The following is a 21,790-nucleotide window of genomic DNA, read 5'->3' as shown; positions in this document are numbered from 1 at the left end:
TGTCCATAAGGAGGATTAAACTGGAGGAAGAATTACAGCCCACGTTAGACTGAACACAACTCCTGCTTTTGTAATCTGGTGATGCTAACATGGGACACTGTAATGAAGTAGCTCACACTGCCCCTAACTCCAGAACACTTGTAATCCCTCAGAACACCAGGGTGGAGAGTTATAGGATCACCGCCTCTCTTTATAACAGCCACTACAGCTGTAGTGGTGGTGTGTTATTTTTTCATGAGTATTTGTTGAAAGAAGAGAATTTGTTTGCAATCCTTTTAAGCTACCTTTGATAAGATATGGGTGATTACAGCACTTCCTGAGCTCCATCATGGTATTGACCAAGTTGGGTACATTAGTCTGCCCTGCTCCTTTGGATAAAAACGAAAAGTTCTTCTCCAGAATAGCCCGGTAGTATTTCTTCTGAATGTTAGTAAGTTCCACTTCAATGATGGTTTCTTCCTTAGGTGCCAACTTCTTTTCCACGTCTTCTTTCAATCGTCTCAACATCATTGGTTTCAAGATAGCCTGAAGTTTCTGCACCTGCATAAAAAATGATGAAAATATATGTAGCATACATATACATAAGTACAATGAGAAGAGATTTGATGTGCTTATTTACAAAGACCAATAGGATACCTGTTCCTCTGTTTTCAGATCCCCAAATTCTTGCATGAACGTTGATTCAGAAGGAAACCTTAAGGGTTCCAGAAAGTGAAGAAGACTGAATAGTTCTTCAACTGTATTTTGGAGAGGTGTGCCAGTCAAAAGCACCTTGTGCTCCTATATAAAACAAGAATAACATGTCAATAACATGTACTAAGTGTTCATGTCAAACACCACAGTACTAAAATTATACGAAAGCTGACATAGGTTATCAAATGTTTCAGTGTTTGAAAAGCAAATCTTTTTCCGACCATAATTTTTAAGAGTCAACCCAATACATCTCTACCCATACATCATCATTAATTTACTTTCTCAATCACTTTTTAAAAACTCTGTATCATTCTCATAATAGTTTACTTTGTCTGCTATTAATTCTTACCTATTGCTTTTGAAAGAAAAATTCTAAATAATTAAGAAGCATATTTTAGGTTTTTTTTCAAGGAAACAGACATTTTAAAGAACAAAGAGGGCATTTTGGGGGTTACTCAACCATTCTTGGTATGGTAATTTGTATAGAGAACAGCGCTCATTCTTTATAATTTGGCAGATCATCACTTGACTTCTTACACACGAACAAATTCTTAAATCATTAAAACTACAAACCAACAATGTGAAGGGCTGATTGGAATATACTTCTAAACTAGAATTGCATTACAAATTAAACATAATAGTAACAACAGGAAATAAAATATTTTTAATGATAATAGCACAAAGTATTTGAAATTTGATTTGACAGTACCTCTAAATTCCTAACCTGAATATTTGTATATGTATCTGTATGTCTGCATAAGTATTTAATATTAGGAAACAGTCTAGACAGATATATACCAATCTGCAAATATTGGAGTAAGGAGGGGAAGAGAACGGGTGGGCGTGGATGAAGAGTAAGAAGGAGCACTTTAGTGTTTTACTGTATGTAGTCCTTATATCTTTGAGTCATTTGTTCAAGTGCTCATGTACTAATTATGTGATGTTAATTAAATCAAAATATTAAAAAACACAAAATGCTTTGATTTTAAAGCAAACACACTAATGACTTTCAAAAATCCCATTAATTATAATAAATATATGCTAAGTATGTAGAATTGTGTAGAAACTTTATCCCTCTATCATAAATGATCTGAATAATATAACTTTGGTGAAAGGGCTTTTTATTGAGGAATTTCTGCCTTAAAACTTGTAGTTTTATTTCTTTCAATAGGACACTCTACAGAGGTTTCTCTCTCTCTTTTTTTTAATTCCAGCAGTTAATTACTAAAGCTTTTTGGAGGAAAGAACTAAAAAATTTAAGTCTTAGAGAACAGATGAGATTCTTTCCCCCTTACTAATTAATTAAAGCAAAATAATCTTAATTATCACAGACAGAAATCAGAAATCTGTTATTTTAAAATAAAAAAAGGAATAAGTTTTTGGCATTAGCTCTTTTTACTATGTAGCTAAGAAACAGAAGTCATAAAAATGACATTAAGTTACTTACCAGATTCATGAGTTTCAGACCTTCTAGAAGTTTACAATTTTTATTTTTTAACCTATGTGCTTCATCAATAATCACACATCGCCATTCAATTGCATTAAGCTCTCCACAGCCTCCAAGAATCATTTCAAAAGTGGTGATGATGGCTTGGAATCTGTAAGCTCCTCGAATGATTCGCCCCTAGAAATTTATTACCAAATACAATAATTTGCTAGAATGTCTTGATCATAATTTTTAATTCCTGTCAAGCAGCATAAAAATCATTTAATGACATCTGCTATAAAACATTTTCCACTGGAACTTTTATGTATGCACAGACACTCCCTTAAAATGAGGAACTTTAGCATTAAAACTGTATTAGATTGCTGTCTTCAAGAATGTTAAAAATTATACAATTAATAACTATATCCAAATAAGTATTCCTTGATAAAACATTTTATAATTTTTAAGAGTTGTAATAACAATGTTAAGTCAAAAAAGAAATGGTTATTATAAAATCTAGCCAATGAAATTTCAGTATTAATGCTTATTACTTATAACCGTGACTCCACACATATAATGGCAGATAAGTAGTTAATATAAAAATTGGCCACTTATGTCATTTATGCAGCAAGTATTTATTGAGTGTCTCTGATCTAGTTGTTGGAGATATAGTAGTAAACAAGACAGACAAAAATAATTATCCAAGTGGAACTTACATTCCAATGACTCAAATATAGGACATAGCCACTAAGAAAAACAAAGAAAAAACCCACCAAAAATTAAAAAAAAAAACTAAGAAAGTAACAGAAGTCATAGACTAAAATAAAACAGGGATGGGGAGTAGGAAGTATGGGGTTGGAGGTAACCATTCCCATTTTATTTAGAGTGACTGGGAGGCCATCATTAAGAAGTGACATTTGAGCAAAGTCCTGAAGATGAGGGAGGAAGCCATGTTAGTATCTAGAGATCTGCAAGAGAAAGAATTCTTGGTAGAAATAGAGAGTGTGAATGCTGTAATGTGGGAGTACCTTTGGCAGTATTCAAATAATAGCAAGAAACCCAGAGTGATTGAAATCCAGTGAGAATGGAGGGGATGAGGCTATATACGGCCTTAAAAGCTGTGGTAAGGACTCTGGCTCTTACTGTGAGCAAGAAGCTATAGGAGGGTTTTGAGACAAGAGTATCATGATTTGACCTATATTTAAAAAGAATCCCTTGGCTGTTCTGGTAAAAATAGTCTGACAAAGGCCAAGGACAGGATCATAGAAACCAGTTAAGAGGCTGCTGTAGTAATCCAAGCAAGAGATCTTCAATGGAGGTCATGAGAAGTGCTCAGTTCTGGATTTAACTGGAAGGTAGAACCAACAGGATTTACTAATGGATAGGAGTGGAGTGAGATAAAGAGAGGATTCAAGTTTGACTAAACTTTTTCACTCAACTAGAAGTTGGTGTTGCCATTGACTACAATGAGGAAATGCAGGATTTTGGTTTTGGACATGTTATGTTTGAGATTAGATATTGTCTATTAGATATTCAAGTGGAGTAATTGAGTAGGCATTTGCATATGACTCTGGAATTTAGGAAAGAGGTTAGAGTTGGTGATATAGATTTAGGAGTTTCCAGCAGTACAGACAGTAATTAAGTTGTGTGACTGAATGAAATCTCTGATGGAATGAGTATGGATATAAAAAGTCTGAAGACTGAGCCCTGGGTCACCCCCAAGATTAGATATGGGAAGACAAGAAGAAATTGGTTAAAGAGGGCTTCAGAAGGAATAGGTGGTGACATAGGACAGTATAAAGTACTGGAATCCAAGTGAAGAGAATGTTTAAATGCGACTGAAAATTATAAACTATTAGGGATTAGAAGAAATGAATGGTTAAGAAGGATCATGTGATCTGATTTAGATTTTAATTCCTATCAACTTAATTACACTAATTTTAGAATAATTCACATTGATTGCATATGCTGGCCATTAAGATGAACAATAGCTCCAGTAGAATATTATTAAAATATTGATAGTTATAAAGTATAAGTCTATGGTATTTACACAGCTCTAAAAACCTGGGATACAATGCATTCAGTTAGAGTAATATTGCAGTGTTTAAGAACAACGGCTCGAGTCTAACTGATTTGGGTTTATTAATCCCAGTTTTGCTCTGTGATTTTAGGGGAAACTACATCACTTCTTTTTGCCTTGGTTTCCTCATTTGTAAGTAAGTATGATATTATCACCTATTTACAAGGTGATAAATTAATCTTTGATATTACAAAGATTAAGTGAAATACTACATGCAAACTGTTTAGCATAATGCCCAGCACATGGTAAATACTCAATAAATGCCTGTGGATATTAGTGTTACTATCTGTTACTTTTTCCAAGGCAATTGAGAAAATTACAACATAATTTTACTACTTATGTGATTTCAAGCTTATTTAATAACTTGGAAAAAGCAGAAGTTAAATGTTCATTTAATTTATATTAAAATATATTTGAAAGAATTAACTGAAAATTATTTCTATGTTTGAAGTATAGAGCTACTTAGCTCATTACAAGACATCTTTACCTCTTGAAATTTTAAACCCTTCACATAATATTCTTCTAGAATGCGTAACATTTAGCATAAAAATATAATTTAATATATGCTATTCAGTTTACAACACATCAAGAATCTTTCAGCTTCTGGCTCACATTTATACCAAACTCATACAAGACATATATTAAAACTGTAACCTTGTTAAAAATCCTTAAACTTCCAATATTTTAACGTACCTTTAAAAAATGAGATTGAACTAAATGATTTTAACGATATCATAGAGCTCTAAAATTCTATAAATGTACAATTAAGAATAATAAAACACTATGGAAGGAAATGAAACTATAACTTAACTAAGATGTCATAGGCTCCAAAGGTGCAAGGGTAATTAATTTTCAATACAACTGATTGTAGACATACTTAATTTCATAGAAATCTAATTATTTCAACCATAGAAGGGAAATGAGGTTAAAGGAAAATATCAATTAATTTTATTGATATTCAGCCTCAAATAAGTAGAAAATCAGTTGTAATTGGGAGGCAAAAGTAGAAGGCTATGCACTTTACCTTACCTTAACCTGTATCATATCCCATGACCTGGCCATATGTTATAATGGTCCTTATAAAACAGAAGAATCAGTGAAAGAAAATAAAATATTAAGGTGCTATATTGAGGCAGAGTGCCATAACCTTTTCCAATGAAAAAGTACAATTTTGTGTGAGTTGTTTTAATTAATTTTGTTTCTTATTTCTTAATAAAAGTTTTACCTAAGAAGAGTCAAACTACCACTCAAAACTGCAACTTGGAACTTCATGTTTTCTAGTCTTAACCTTCTGCTAGGGAATTCTTTCTTATAATGTCATCTCAATTTTATGATCTGTGCATTTAGCAGAAAAATAGGTATTCCTTCCTAAAGAGTAATTGGCCAAAGTAAAATGGAAAATGTGCCCCTAGGATATAGGGAAGAAGAAAACCATCAAAGCAATAGAGTAATGAAATAACCAATCCAAAGGGTAGAAAAATACAGACGTATGCTTGTACCAATATACAAAACAAACCAAATTTTTAAAAACCGTCTAAAATCAAAATTCATTGAACACACAAGAGAACCTATGGTTTCACCTCAAAGGGCATTCAAACCCATGGTGGTCACTGAAGATGTAAATTTTAAAATGGAGGAAAAAAACTGGAGGATGATCAAAGAGACACATTATTTTTAAAATAAATTTAATGTGTAGTTGAAAACCATTAGTAAAACAATTATTCTAGTTGAAAAATTACGTATACAATCAAATTTGTACATTTGTATAAATCAGCATACTTCCAGTGAACTAGAGCATGAACTTGGCTACTTCTGTCATTTTTCTCTTCAGCTACTAAAATTTATTGTAAAATAAATATGATGAATAAAGAGATCAGATTAAGATTTAAGTAGGCAATTAAAATCTATCATAAATTTGAAAGAAATTAATATGTAATGCTTATCTTTTGCAAACCTGACCTTTCAAACAACAAAAAACATCACCAATAACACACCTGTGAGTCCCTGAAGTACATCTCATATTGCTGTATCATTTGTCTGCTAATCAGGCTCCCATGATAAACCACAACATTAATATCAGTCCACGTACGAAATTCTCTCTCCCAGTTTGCAATAGTAGAAAGTGGAGCAATAATCAGGAAAGGTCCTCTTATACCAGTCAGAAGGATTTCGTAGAGGAATGTAATTGATTGAATGGTTTTGCCAAGACCCATTTCATCTGCTAAAATGCAGTTTCGTCTGAAATAAACAAATATATTACCCATGTAGATTTTGGGGTTTTCTGTATACTACAATGTTTTAAAAGATAAATATTAAAAAAAATAACCAGTGATCAAGTTAAAATACTTGCATTTATAACGTAGAAGTTGCTGAAGTGCAGATTTGGCTAAAGATTATAATTTTATTATAATATTGCAAAGGGACAACTATAGGTTTTTGTAGCTCCAAAATAAAGATACCACCTGTTAGATACCTGAGTTTTTAAAAGAACGAAATGGCAAGAGCAAGGCAAACTAAATATGTTATTTATTCAGGAAACATTTATTAAATGCTTTCTGTATCTCACGGATAGTATGAGAAGATGGGATACAAAAGAAATAGAACATGTTCTCTGCCTTCCAGGGGCTTGTATCTATTAGAAAAGCAGACATATGAATAAATAAATAAATAGTCATGCAATGTGCTATCACAGAAGCACAAATAAAGAACTGGTTTTCGACTCTAGCTATACATTGGAACAGCCTAAGAAACAGATACCCATGGCCTTCTCCTTTACATTCCAATTCAATGTGCATGGAGTAGGATAAAAGCAACTGTAATTTTTAAAATAAGCTGCACAGATGATTATGATATATGGCCAGTTAAGAATTATCAGTGTTTATTATGGAACCTCAGAGGAGTAAGCATCTAACCCTGGCTAGAAGAGATGAGAGAAGATAAGACTGCCTTCAAAGAGAAGGACAGTAATGAGTAGGATTTTGCCAGAGGGCAGAGCAAAGGAGCATAAGTGTAAAGAACATGATCAACTGGGAGGCCACAAGTTATTTAATATGGTTTTGAGGGAAGAGTAAAGGGAAGGGATCTTACTAAGATAAGCAGGGGTCACAAATAAAGGTTAGAAATCATTCTACAATATTATGAATGAGAGTCACTGAACATTTTTAAAGAAACCTGATGAGATTAGGTTTGTACTTGAAATTTACTCTGGTGCCACTGTGAATATTAGAAGGTGAAGTTACTTAAGTTTGGACAGTAATTGGGAAAGTACCGCAATAATGCAGGAAAGAATGGGTGGACATTTGGACTAAGGTAGGAGGAATCAAGAGGAGAAAACTGATCCCAAAGTTAATTACATGTTAGAATGATTTGGACTTAGTGACCAATCCGATATATGGAGTGTAGGACGGCAGTCAGATTTCCGTTTGGGTGACTAAATAAGTTGTGTTATTATTAACCAAGATGTAAAATATTTGAATAAGTTTGATATGGAAGAAACAGGAAATAATAAGGTTAATTTTGAATATGCTGCGTTTAAAGAATCATTGAGATAGACATTAAGGTAGCCAGAAGTAAACAAATATGGGCTTGGAGTTCAAGGCCTCAGTTAAAGATGTTACTGATAAGTGAAGACACGGGGGAGTAGAGTTTGGCTTACGGAGAACAATGTAATATGAGAAGAAAGTAAAAAACAGAACTTTGGGAAAGAAAAAAACCAACAACACTGAAAGGGTAGGCAAGGAAGAAGAACCAGCAAAGACTATTGAAAGGAATAGTTACAGAGGTTCTGGAGAGCTAGGAGAGTCACACTGTGGAAGCTGTTGGGAGAATGGGGGAAAAGTTTAAAAAAGGAAGGACTAGCAACTACTATCTAACACAGCAGAGACAGCAAATTAGGGCTAAAAAATATCTTGTGGATTGGAAAATTAAGAGTTTCAGAGATGATACAGAATCAAAAGTCAAACGACAGGTTTAAGGAGAATTGGAGATGAGAAAATGGGAAGAGTTCATGCAGGCTATACTTCCTAGACCTTTGCCTAGGAAGTTACAAAGAGGGATCAATGTAGCTTGAAGGAAAAAGAGAGCCAAGAGAAGGTTTACCCTTTCCTTTCCTCACTTTTATATATAAGTTAAACCCAAATTTGTTCACAGACTGAAGGGATGGCACTAGTCTTAAGAGATAGTTTGAAGATATAACAGAGAAGGATAATAAGTGATTGAAGTGAGGTTCTGAAAAGATTGGATTAGATGCCTGTCAAGAGTTGAGGTGGTAGCATTAGTCTTGGTTCTGAGGAGGCACCTTTTAACTTCTGATATGAGGACAGAGGTAAGAATGGCTAAGGATGGAGATACATTTGTAGGCTTGGGTGTGAGGACAGGCAAGAACCTGAATGAATTCACCGACTGGCCCTAGGCTTCTCTATGAAGCAGTCATATACAGAGAGTGAAGGGGATAGGGTTGTGATAAAGTGCTTGAGGAAAGTGGTACAAGTTTGAAACAAGTAACTGGGAAAGGGTATTGATAAAAGACAATTAAAATAAAATTTTGTTAACTATTTTACCAGGAAGATTCTCTTGGGAAAAATGATTAACATTTAGAAAATAGAAACCAGGGGAAAGAGCACTGTGTGGAATAACAGGTTTTTCCTAACTCCACCTGATTGAGTTTCATGACTCACCATTACTTAGTGAAACAGAAGAATCATGTGACAAGTAAAAACACAGAAAAATGATTTTGAATACGTCATAAAATTTTGCTATTATTAATAACAGTACCTTCGTTTGCTCTTTTATATACACTATCAGACTTCTTTCTCAATCAAGATACCATTTTTTACTTCTTTTGCAATTAATTTTCCGTCTCACTAAAAAAAGGTGAGATAATATTCCAAAAAGCATTTTGAACAACTTGGAAAATTAATAATAAATGGGGGTAATTCATTACTAGGTTCTTATATTTAGTATTCTATTCCTTATCAGTTGCTGACAATCTGCTTCCTTGAAGACGTACATGACAGACCTATCTAATTCTTATAGATGGAACTGCTGATACCTTACTAACTAGATTCAACTATTGGCAGACAGTAGGGTAAGTTGAAAAACATTCTGTAACATAGCTGACGTTTGATGATGTTAACAAAGGTATTTCAAATTTAATTATGAATTAACATATCAACTTTCTTCTATTCTCATTGGTACACATTAAAAGGAAGCAACTATAGTCAAAATCCTAAATTATAATGTACGTATCTTCTTGAGCTAACCACAACTTCATTTTCAATAATGAACACTCCATGACAGTAATAATGTAGCAACATCAGTACCAATTTTACTTAATGTATTTTGGAACACATAAAAAAACACACATTAAATTTTTTTCTATTAATACATACTACATACCTATTGTACCAGTTGAATAAGAGCCAGTTGAGTCCTTCCAGTTGATATTCCCTGAGTTGATTGCCATTTTTATAATCCCTGGATTGATCTATTTTTTTCCAAATATTAGAAGGAGGACGGTCCTTTGTGGAAAAACAAAGAATGAATGATGTATTTTAGATTTTTTGATCTTCCCTATATCTCATACATGGTAAAAGCATTGCTTTTAAAATAATCAGAAGAATAACATCATATGACATTATGATGAAATTTTACAAACATCTGAACACCAAGTAAGTTCTACACGAACTCTTCCAGAAAACTGAAGAGGAAAGCATACGTCCCAACTCATTCTATGAAACTGATACCAAAATCAGACAATGGCATTACAGGAAAACTAGAGACCAATATCCCACATGAACAGAGATGAAAAATTCATAACAAAATTTTAGCAGATGGAATCTAAAAATATATAAAAAGGGTAATACAGCATGACCAAGTGGTTTTTCCCAGGTATGGAAGGTGGATTAACTTTGAAAATTAATCAATGTTGATCAACAGACTAAAAAACAAAAATATGATAATCTCAGCAGATGCAGAAAATGGAAGAACTAAATGCTTTCTCCCTAGGATCAGAAAAAGGCAAGGATGTCCACTGTCATCACTTCTATTCAACATTGTACTACAGGTTCTAACAGGAGCAATCAAGCAAGAACAAGAAATAAAAGTCATTAAGATTGGAAAGGAAGAAGTAAAACTTTCTTAATTTACAGAAGACATGATTTGTCTACATGGAAAATCCTGTGGAATCTAGAAAAAAGATAAAGAAGTGATTTTACTCACATTGCATGATATAAGATCAATATACAGAAAACTGTATTCTATATTGTAGAAACAATTATAAATACATTTTAAAAATACTATCTTATAATGGCATCCAAATATGAAAAATTTAGGGTTTACTAAAAAAAAATATTTCTTAAATGGTAGCCAATGAACTTTAAAATAATTAACATATACTATTGCTCTAATTATTGTTTAAAATAATTTCCACATTAATTAATATTCTCCATAATTTTCTTTTTAGCAATCCAATCACTGTTTCCTTAGTTTAGGCCAGGAACAAATTTCATTTGATCAAAGATACTTTACATGTTTTATATGTTATTTTATTTAATAATAATAGACTGGCAAAAAAAATCACTTACCGCCTACATTATTTGACTTTGATAAACCAGCACTGTTGTCAAGCTGATTTTACATTAACTGAGGGGATTAATTTTATTGGCTGAGTCCCCTTTACCAAGGACTACATTACATATCTAAGGCACTGGCTCTTCCCACCATGTGCTTCAAAATCACCTTTTTAATGACACCTGGGGTCCACTCTCAGATATTCTGATTCTGGAGCCAGGATATAGAAACTAGGAATCTCTAATTTTTTAAAAGTTCCAAAAGTGATTCTGATAAGCACCTCTGACTGAGAACCACTGATCTAAAAAAATAGCTTACTTAATGAGGCTAAAGATCAGGTTACTACTGAAGCATGGTCCCCACCCCAAAAAGAATACCTTTCCCTTTCATAATATCCTTTAGACTACTCCTCCCTGAATTAGTTAATTAACACTTTTGTTTCCTGGCTCAAGGAAAGGTACTTAGAAGTCAAAAGGAATGGAGGTGAGCTGCTGTGTTCTTGGTAATAGATGGTGGGTATTATTGGGAGATAAACTAAGAAGACCAGAAAATAAGAAGACAACCAGAAAAAAAAACTGTTATAGAAACAATATGATCTCTTCCATGGAACAATTCATTCATTTCCTTCTCTTACATCACATCTCCACATTTTTCATGGCAGCTAATCATTAGCTCTGGTGCTAATCAAAAAGTGATCTGTTCTTGTCTTTTCATGCATAAACTCCCTCTTTAGTGAAGTAAGAAATTTCTATGACCAAATTATATTTGAAAGAGGACTGGCCAAGGGCTTCCCTAGTGGCACAGTGGTTAAGAGTCCGCCTGCCTATGCAGGGGACACGGGTTCGTGCCCCAGTCCAGGAAGATCCCACATGCCGTGGAGTGGCTAGGCCCGTGAGCCATGGCCACTGGGCCTGCGCGTCCGCAGCCTGTGCTCCACAAAGGGAGAGGCCGCGACAGTGAGAGGCCCGCATACCGCAAAAAAAAAAAAAAAAGAGAACTGGCTAAAATATTTAATAAAATCATAATATGTCTCTTTAAAGTGAATTTCTTTTGGTTGGCTCCCCAAATTGGATTCACATGAAAATAAAAAAATATATAATTATTAAAATATCACAACTTGCCATCGCCTTCCAGAATTCTACAGTCTTTGTACTAGAAAAAACAACTGACTCAAGTTTTTTTTTTTGAGCAGGGAAGAGACAGATGTATCAATAAAAAAATCAGTGTACCTAACTTATGTAGGCCTTTTTTTTTATTGGAGTATAATTGCTTTATGATGTTGTGTTAGTTTCTGCTGTACAATGAAGTGAATCAGCTATATGTATACCTATATCCCCTCCCTCTTGGACCGCCCTCCCACCTCCCCCCATCCTACCCATCTAGGTCGTCACAGAGCACCGAGCTGAGCTCCCTGTGCTATACAGCAGGTTCCCACTAGCCATCTATTGTACACATGGTAGTGTATTTATGTCAAATCTAAGCTCCCAATTCATACCACCCTCCTCTGCTCCTCTGTGTCCACATGTCCGTTCTCTACATCTACGTCTCGATTCTTGCCCTGCAAATAGGTTCATCTATGCCATTTTTCGAGATTCCACATATATGTGTTAATATACAATATTTGTTTTTCTCTTTCTGGCTTACTTCACTCTGTATGACAGGCTCTAGGTCCATCCACATCTCTACAAAAGACCTAATTTCATTCCTTTTTTATGGCTGAGTAATATTCCATTGTATATACGTACCACACCTTCTTTATCTAGTCATCTGTCGTGGACATTTAGATTGTTTCCATATCCTGGCTACTGTAAATAGTGCAGCAATGAACATTGGGGTACATGTGTCTTTCTGAATTATGGTTTTCTCAGGGTATATGCCCAGTATTGGGATTGCTGGGTCATATGGTAGTTCTACTTTTAGTTTTTTAAGGAACCTCCATAGTGGCTGTATCAATTTACATTCCCACTAACAGTGCAAAAGGGATCCCTTTTCTCTACACCCTTTCCAGCATTTATTGTTTGTAGACTTTTTGATGATGGCCATTCTGACTGGTGTGAGGTGATACCTCATTGTGGTTTTGATTTGCATCTCTATAATGATTAGTGATGTTGAGCATCTTTTCATGTGTTTGCTGGCAATGTGTATGACTTCTTCGGTGAAATGTCTATTTAGGTCTTCTGCCCATTTGTTAAATTGGGTTGTTTGTTTCTGGATATTGAGCTCCATAAGCTGTTTGTATATTTTGGAGATTAATCCTTTGTCCATTACTTCATTTGCAAATATTTTCTCACATTCCGAGGGTTGTCTTTTTGTCTTGTTTATGGTTTCCTTTGCTGTGCAAAAGCTTTTACGTTTAATTAGGTCCCATTTGCTTATTGTTTTTATTTTCATTACTCTAAGAGGTGGGTCAAAAAAGATCTTGCTGTGGTTTATGTCAAAGAGTGTTCTTCCTATGTTTTCCTCTAAGGGTTTGATAGTGTCCAGTCTTACATTTAGGTCTTTAATCCATTTTGAGTTTACTTTTGTGTATTGTGTTAGAGAGTGTTCTAATTTCATTCTTTTACATGTAGCTGTCCAGTTTTCCCAGCACCACTTACTGAAGAGGCTGTCTTTTCTCCATTGTATATTTTTGCCTCCTTTGTCAAAGATAAGGTGACCATATGTGCGTGGGTTTACCTCTGGGCTTTGTATCCTGTACCACTGATCTATCTTTCTGTTTTTGTGCCAGTACCATACTGTCTGATTACTGTAGATTTGTGGTATAGTTTGAAGTCGGGGAGCCTGATTCCTCCAGCTCTGTTTTTCTTTCTCAGGGTCTTTTGTGTTTCCATACAAATTGTAAAATTTTTTGTTCTAATTCTGTGAAGAATGCCATTGGTAGTCTGATAGGGATTACACTGAATCTGTAGATTGCTGTGGGTAGTATAGTCATGTTCACAATGTTGATTCTTCCAATTCAAGAACATGGTATATTTCTCCATCTGTTTGTGTCATGTTTGATTTCTTTCATCAGTGTTTTATTGTTTTCTGAGTAAAAGTCTTTTGCTTCCTTTGGTAGGTTTATTCCTAGGTATTTTATTCTTTTTGTTGAGAAGGTAAATGGGATTGTTTCCTTAATTTCTCTTTCTGTTTTTCAATTGTTAGTGTATAGGAATACAAGACATTTCTATGCATTAATTTTGTAACCTGCAAGCTTACCAAATTCACTGATTAGTTCTGGTAGCTTTCTGGCAGCATCTTTAGGATGTTCTATGTATAGTATCATGTCATCTGCAAACAGTGACAGTTTTACTACCTCTTTTCAAATTTGGATTCCTTTTATTTCTTTTTCTTCTCTGACTGCTGTGACTAGGACTTCCAAAACTATGTTGGATAAGAGTGGTGAGAGTGGACATCCTTGTCTTGTTCCTGATCTTAGTGGAAATGCTTTCAGTTTTTCACCATTGAGAATAATGTTTGTTGTGGGTTTTTCGTATATGGCCTTTATTACGTTGAGATAGGTTCCCTCTATGCCCATTTTCTGGAGAGTTTTTATCATAAATCGGTGTTGAATTTTGTCAAAAGCTTTTTCTGCATCTATTGAGATGATCATATGGTTCTTATTCCTTAATTTGTTAATATGGTGTATCACACTGATTGTTTGCATATATTGAAGAATCAATGCATTCCTGCGATAAGTCCCACTTGATCACGGTGTATGATCCTTTTAATGTGTTGTTGGATTCTGTTTGCCAGCATTTTGTTCAGGATTTTTGCATCTATGCTCATCAGTGATATTGGTCTGTAATTTTCTTTTTTGTGATATCTTTGTCTGGTTTTAGTATCAGGGTGATGGTGACCTTGTAGAACGAATTTGGGAGTGTTCCTCCCTCTGCAATTTTTTGGAAGAGTGTGAGAAGGGTAAGTGTTAGCTATTCTCTAAATGTTTGATAGAATTCACCTGTGAAGCCATCTAGTCCTGGGCTTTTGTTTGTTGGAAGATTTTTAATTCCAGTTTCAATTTCATTACTTGTGATAGGTCTGTTTATATTTTCTAATTCTTCCTGGTTCAGTCTTGGAAAATTGTACCTTTCCAAGAATTTGTCCATTTCTTCGTGGTTGTCCATTTTATTGCCATATAGTTGTTTGTAGTAGTTTCTTATAATCCTTTGTATTTCTGTGGTGTCAGCTGTGATTTCTCCTTCTTCATTTCTAATTTTATTGATTTGCGTCCTCTCCCTTTTTTTTTTTTTTGATGAGTCTGGCTGAAGATTTATCAATTTTGTTTACCTTCTCAAAGAACCAACTTCTAGTATTAATGATCTTTGCTATTGTTTCCTTCATTTCTATTTCATTTATTTCTGCTCTGATCTTTATGATTTCTTTCCTTCTACTGACTTTAGGTTTTCTTTTTTCTTCTTTATCTAGCTGCTTTAGGTGTAAGGTTAGATTGTTTATTTGAGATTTTTCTGGTTTCTTGAGGTGACACTGAATTACTATTAACTTCCCTGTTAGAAATGCTTTTGCTGCGTCCCATAGATTTAGGGCTTTCCTTGTCATTTGTTTCCATGTATTTTTTAATTTCTTCTTTGATTTCTTCAGTGATCTCTTGGTTGTTTAGTAGTGCATTGTTTAGCCACCATGTATTTTTGTTTTTTACAGTTTTTTCCTGTAATTGAATTCTAATCTCATAGTGTTGCGGTCAGAAAGGATGCTTGATACAATTTCAATTTTCTTAAATTTTCTGAGGCTTGATTTGTGACCCAAGATGTGATCTATCCTGGAGAATGTTCCATGTGCACTTGAGAAGAAAGTGTATTCTGCCACTTGCGGGTGGAATGCCCTATAAATATCAATTAAATCTATCTGGTCTACTGTGTCATTTTACACTTGTGTTTCCTTATTTATTTTCTATTTGGATGATCTGTCCATTGTTGTAAGTGGGGGGTTAAAGTCCCCCTATTACTGTGTTGCAATCTATCTCCCTTTTTATGGTTGTTAGCATTTGCCTTATGTATTCAGGTGCTCCTGTGTTGGGTGCATATAGATTTATAATTGTTATGTCTTCTTCTTGGATTGATCCCTTGATCATTATGTAGTGTCCTTCCTTATCTCTTGTAACAGTCTTAAAGTCTATTTTATCTGATATGAGTATTGCTACTCGGGCTTTCTTCTGATTTCCATTTGCATGGAATATCTTTTTCCACCCTTCACTTTCAGTCTGTATGTATCCTTAGGTCTGAAGTGGGTCTCTTATAGACAGCGTACATAGAGGCCTTGTTTTTGTATCCATTGAGCCAGTCTGTGTCTTTAGGTTGGAGCATTTAATCCATTTTCATTCAAGCTTATTATTGATATGTATTTTCCTATTACCATTTTCTTAATTGTTTTGGGTTTGTTTTTGTGGGTCTTTTTCTTCTCTTATATTTCCCGCCTAGAGAAGTTCCTTTAGCATTTGTTGTAGAGCTGGTTTAGTGGTGCTGAATTCTCTTAGCTTTTGCTTGTCTGTAAAGCTTTTGATTTCTCCATCGAATCTGAATGAGATCCTTGCTGGGTAGAGTAATCTTGGTTGTAGGTTTTTCTCTTTCATCACTTTAAGTAAATCTCCTGCCACTCCCTTCTGGCCTGCAGAGTTTGTGCTGAAAAATCAGCTGATAACCTTATGGGCATTCCTTTGTATGTTATTTTTTGCTTTTCCCTTGTTGCTTTTAATATTTTTTGTTTGAATTTAATTTTTGTTAGTTTGATTAATATGTCTTGGTGTGTTTCTCCTAGGGTTTATCCTGTATGGGACTATCTGCCCTTCCTGGAGTTGGGTGACTATTTCCTTTCCCAAATTAGGGAAGTTTTCCACTATAATGTCTTCAAATATTTTCTCAGGCCCATTCTTTTTCTCTTCTTCTTCTGGGACCCCTATAATTTGAATGTTGGTTTATAGTTGTCCCAGAGGTCTCTGAGATTGTCTTCAATTCTTTTCATTCTTTTTTGTTGATTCTGTTCCTAGGCAGTTATTTCCACCATTCTGTCTTCCAGCTCACTTATTCGTTCTTCTGCCTCAGTTATTCTGTTATTCATTCCTTTTAGTGTATTTTTCATTTCAGTTATCGTGTTGTTCATCTCTGTTTGTTTGTTCTTTAGTTCTTCTAGATCTTTGTTAGACATTTCTTGTACTTTCTCAATCCGTGCCTCCATTCTATTTCTGAGATTCTGGATTATCTTTACTATCATTACTCTGAATTCTTTTTCAGGTACGTTGCCTATTTCCTCTTCATTTATTTGGTCTTGTAGGTTTTAACCTTGCTCCTTCCTCTGTGACATGTATTTTTGTCATTTCACTTTTTTTGGGGTTTTTTTTTGATGGGTGGGATTGTTTCCTATCTTACTGGTTGTTTGGCCTGAGGATTCCAGCACTGGAGTTCGTAGGCTGCTGGGTAGACCTGGGTCTTGATGCCAAGATGAGGATCTCTGGGAGATCTCACTCCAATGAATATTCCCCGGGGTCTGAGGTTCTCTGTTAGTCCAGTGGTTTGGACTCAGAGTTCCCACTGTAGGAGCTCAGGCCTGACCCCCAGCTTGTGAACCAAGATCCTGTAAGCTGTGCAGGGCAGCAGGGGGAAAAAAAAAGCCAGAAAAGGCCTTGGCTGTGGGGGGCAGGGCTTAGGCAGGGGCAGGGTTTAGGTGGTGGGCGGGCCTATTCTTAGGACCCACGGGGCTGGAAAAGGCCATGATGGGTGATCAGGCTTAGGTTCAACCACAGCAGGAGGGGCCCAGGAGTGCCTCTGGCCTTGGAGGGTGGAGGACCAGGTCTGGGACCCCAGCAGGCTCCCTGGGCCCGAGTAGGCAGAGGAAATAATAGGCACGTTCCCCCTGATCCTCTAATCACAGGTGGTGCTCTCCCTGTTGGCCTCTCTTCTTCTTCCCCACCCATGCCCCTAGGACCCACACGGCCAGAGGGGGCCCCCAGAAGGCAGGGGACCAGACCGGGAAGCCTAACAGGCTTACTGTGGCTGAGCGCAGGGGAAACACCCAAGGCACTTCCCCTGATCCCATGGTCCTGGAGGGTCCCTCCCACTGCCTCTCCTCCTCCCTCCCTCCTACATCCCTAGGACCCATGTTGTCTGGAGGGGGCCTTGGAGGGCCGGAACCAGCCCAGGAGATCAGCAGGCTTCCTGGGGCCCGATTGGGAAGGGGAAACGCTAGGCGCACTCTTCTGATCCTCCAAGCCTCTGAGGGTCCCTCCAGGCATGGGAACCCCTCCCCTCTCCTAGCCACCCCTCAGGGGCCCCAGTCCTGTCCGGCTTCCACTTCTCCTCCCCCCTCACAATCCCTCACATCCTACCCAGTCACTTGGGGGCTCCTCCCGTCTCCTTGGGTGTTGAGGTCCCCCGCCAGCGTCTGGCAGGTGCCCTAGTTGTGGGGAGACGCAAACTCCATGTCCTCCCACGCCGCCATTTTGACTGTGCCCCACTATGTAGGCATTTAACAATATTCTATACAAAAGGTTTTTCTAAAAATAAAGCTACTATGGAAGTAGAAGAACTATTTAGTTATGAAGAAATAACTGGTTTACAGAAAACAAAGGAAAGGTGGATATAATAAGGATTTTTCTTTGATAGAGAATTCATAACTCTGCTTAGAGCTGAAACTGGTATTCTTGACATTTTTATAAATGACCTGAGAGAAAAAGCAGTGGGAAAGTTTTAAATTCAAGATGAGGTAGAAGTATTTGCAACTTTTCCGGAGGGAAATTTAAAAGGAAATACTTATCAAACTTTTGAATGCATATATGTTCTGACCAAACAATTATACTTCTGATTTATCTTACAAGGGCTCAATGTTCAATGTAACATTGTTTATAAGAGCAAAACACTGGAGTATCCACTAATGGAGGAACAGTTAAATTAATATATATAAGATATTATGTAGTAATTTTTAAAATACAATATTAATTGCATACCAGACTAAATTAAAATTTCAAAAATTAAAATAAATCTGTTGAATAAAGAAGTGCTAAGATTTTATGATGCTAAGGCATGTTCTTACCAAATGTCTTGTGTCAGGCCGTGAAGCTTGCAACTGTTCAAACTCTTCTATTTTTGCAAGATCTACATCTTCTTTTAGTTCCCAAGTACTATCTTCATATGGTAATGAGCACCACTTTACTAAGTAGTAAATAACAGGCTGTAAAAAATTTTTTTTTTCATTTTACCATTTTGAAAAAGAATAGTAAGAAATAGTTTAAATTGAGAATCCCCAGAAATAGTTTAAATATATTAACCTACATTGGTAAAAACTTATGAAACTTTTTTGGTGTTTTTAGGTCATTAACTTTAAAAAAGTAATGCTTTATGCCCCGGTCCGGGAAGATCCCACATGCCGTGGAGCAGCTGGGCCCGTGAGCTATGGGCGCTGAGCCTGCGCGTCCGGAACCTGTGCTCCGCAACGGGAGACGCCCCAACAGTGAGAGGCCCGCGTACCGCAAAAAAAATAATAAATAAAAATAAAAAATAAAGAAGTAATGCTTTAATATTTGGAAGTCTTTAGGTTTTTCTTACTTACTTAGAAAATATTTCTATCAAATATTTACTTACCTCACCAGTATCTTTATCTTCACAAAAAGAGACTTCTAATACTCTGTCTACTTCAACGTAGTCTGGGTTAAATGGTTCTTCTTCCATCTAAAATTAAAAAGTAACTTAGTTGATATATGATAAAGAAGTAGAAAGATGAAAGTGAAATAAAGACAAATTTACTAGCTATTCACTATAGAACAAACACATAAGTTTGATTTTAATTAAATTTCCAAAAAATGGAATCCTTCCATTTTAATTCCAAAAAGATTGCTAGGATATTTGTCTATATTATGAATCACCATGTTATATATAAAAAACTCAACTAAACAACACTAAAAAATAGGTACTCCAGACAAGTAAGTTACTCTAGAAGATGTGTTGTTTAAAAATGTCCGAAAGGTAGCCTCTTTTGGAAAGAGGCTCTCCTTTACCTCTGTAAAGGTACTACTTTCCTCAAGTCCAAGAGTTGAAGACTAATCACCCGACCTGGAGGCTCCTGTCTCATCTGTATCAAACACTCTATCTACTGATGGTTCTTGTGCTCAAGACCCTCTTACCTAACTAAACGCAAACTCTCTGAGCTACCTCACATTCGACTGCACTCATTTACTCTTCAACCTACACTTCTTCCTATAGTTTCTAACTGGGTTAACAGTAACACAGCACCAACTTCACACCCTACTCCCAGTTACACAAGCCAGCAATGGAGAAGTCATCTTAGATTCCTTCTCTTTTTTAATCTCCCACATCCCTTAACTCATCAATTCACACAGATCCTACTTTTATCTGTAACTCAAATTGGTTCCTCCTTCCTCATTCTCACTGCTTCATCACTCCTTACTTGGATCTTTACAAATAACTTCCTAACTAGTCACCAACTACTGTCTTGCCTCCCTTTAATTTATTTTCACACTGTCCCCATAGTACTCTTTCTCAAATATAAATCATATATTGCTCCCTGGCTTCAAATCCTTCAATGACTCTCCCAGATTTCATGCTTTAGAGTACAAAAACAGATGCTTTTCAAACTCCATGTTCTGTCACACCTTCATGGTTTTATACTAATTTTTCTCTCTTCTGAATAGATTGCTGTTCCTTCTCTTGTCTGCTTGGCTAATTCCTACCCATTCCTCAAAGTCTTACTTCCAAAAACCCATCTCAGCTATCTTTGCTGCCTCTCCTCCTCTGTTTAACCTCTAAATGTTATAGTACTCCATGGCTCTGCCTTTAGTTCTCCTCACTATCTTAATCCTTTCCTGAGCAATACTATCATCTCCATGTACAGGACACACTTGTTAAAGAGCACTGCCCAACACCAGAATGGTAATAAGGTATTCTAAGAAAATCTGCACAGCTCCAGTTTATCTTGTACCTGAGTCATGAATGTACCTAATCTTCATGAAAAATTAGAAGATTATTAGTTAAGTACTTCTAAAATCTTCAGCTCATTAGAAACTTCTATATCAGAGTGAGGCAGTGAGAAATTTTTGAGGACCTCCCAGCATCCATAAACTGATAGGTCATTTCAGAGTCATCAAATTTTTGAAGTAGATTTTATAATTACAAAGAAATAACAATAGCTTCATGGTGGAAAAATCTGCCATAAGATATCAACCATTATCTAGTGATTAAAGTTAACACCACCAGTAATTGGGCAAATAGGTATCGTGTACCTCCTGATATGATACACTGAGAATGCTGCTGCATCATCTCTGTAGTGTTCTTTTAAATAATGCATGACCTGAAGCTGAGGAAACATCAGATAACCCCAAACTGAGGGATGTGCTACAAAATAAACCACCTAAATTCTTTAAAAAGTGTCCAAGTAATGAAAAACAAAGAAATATTGATAAAGGAGACATGACAACTAAATGCATTATATGCTGCAGGATTGGATTCTAGACCAGAATAAGCATACACACTCACACTTTTTTTTTTTGCTATAAAAATACTAGTGGAACAATTAGTGAAGTATGAATAAAGTCTATAGGTGAGATAACAGTACTACATCAATGTTAATTATACTATTATTATGTAAGACTGTTTCTAGAAAATACTGAAATTGAGACTTAATTTTCAAATGGTTTAGAAAAAAATGTATGTGCATGGGAGAAAGGCAGAGGCAGAAAGAGAGAGGGGTGCATAGTGACAAAAGGAGAATTAATGTTAATGACAAAGCAAACATGGTAAAATGTTAACATTTACGGAATCTAGTTAAAATATATGTGGGAATTTGTTGTACTAAATTTTTCAAATAAAAAGTTAAAAAAATTTACATGAATCTAAAACTGCTCTAAAAAAGTCTATTAAGGGACTTCTCTGGTGGTCCAGTGGTTAAGACTCCGCGCTTCAAATGAAGGGGGTGCAGGTTCGATCCCTGGTCAGGGAACTAAGATCCCACATGCTGTGCTATGCAGCAAAAAACTTAAAAAAATAAAAAGTAAAATAAAAAAATTCTAGTCTATTAAA

General features: G+C 35.7%; 1 protein-coding gene across 12 annotated transcripts in view; it reads right to left on the bottom strand.

Annotated features, from left to right (window-relative positions):
• CHD9 (chromodomain helicase DNA binding protein 9) overlaps positions 1–21,790 on the bottom strand; it is a 194,854-nt gene that overhangs the window by 75,736 nt on the left and 97,328 nt on the right. For all 12 annotated transcript variants that reach the window (XM_060132648.1, XM_060132647.1, XM_060132651.1 and 9 more), the window contains 7 exons: positions 19,340–19,426; positions 18,792–18,929; positions 9,597–9,718; positions 6,194–6,437; positions 2,141–2,317; positions 637–780; positions 285–540 (listed from right to left, as the gene is read on the bottom strand). In XM_060132648.1, the coding sequence (XP_059988631.1) occupies positions 285–540; positions 637–780; positions 2,141–2,317; positions 6,194–6,437; positions 9,597–9,718; positions 18,792–18,929; positions 19,340–19,426 (1,168 nt within the window). The remainder of the gene's footprint in view (positions 1–284; positions 541–636; positions 781–2,140; positions 2,318–6,193; positions 6,438–9,596; positions 9,719–18,791; positions 18,930–19,339; positions 19,427–21,790) is intronic.

This window comes from Lagenorhynchus albirostris, chromosome 19, assembly GCF_949774975.1.
Source record: "Lagenorhynchus albirostris chromosome 19, mLagAlb1.1, whole genome shotgun sequence".
In the NCBI taxonomy this organism is placed as follows: Eukaryota; Metazoa; Chordata; class Mammalia; order Artiodactyla; family Delphinidae; genus Lagenorhynchus; species Lagenorhynchus albirostris.
The sequence above is the reverse complement of the archived record's forward strand: the minus strand, read 5'-3'. Positions and strand labels throughout refer to the sequence as shown.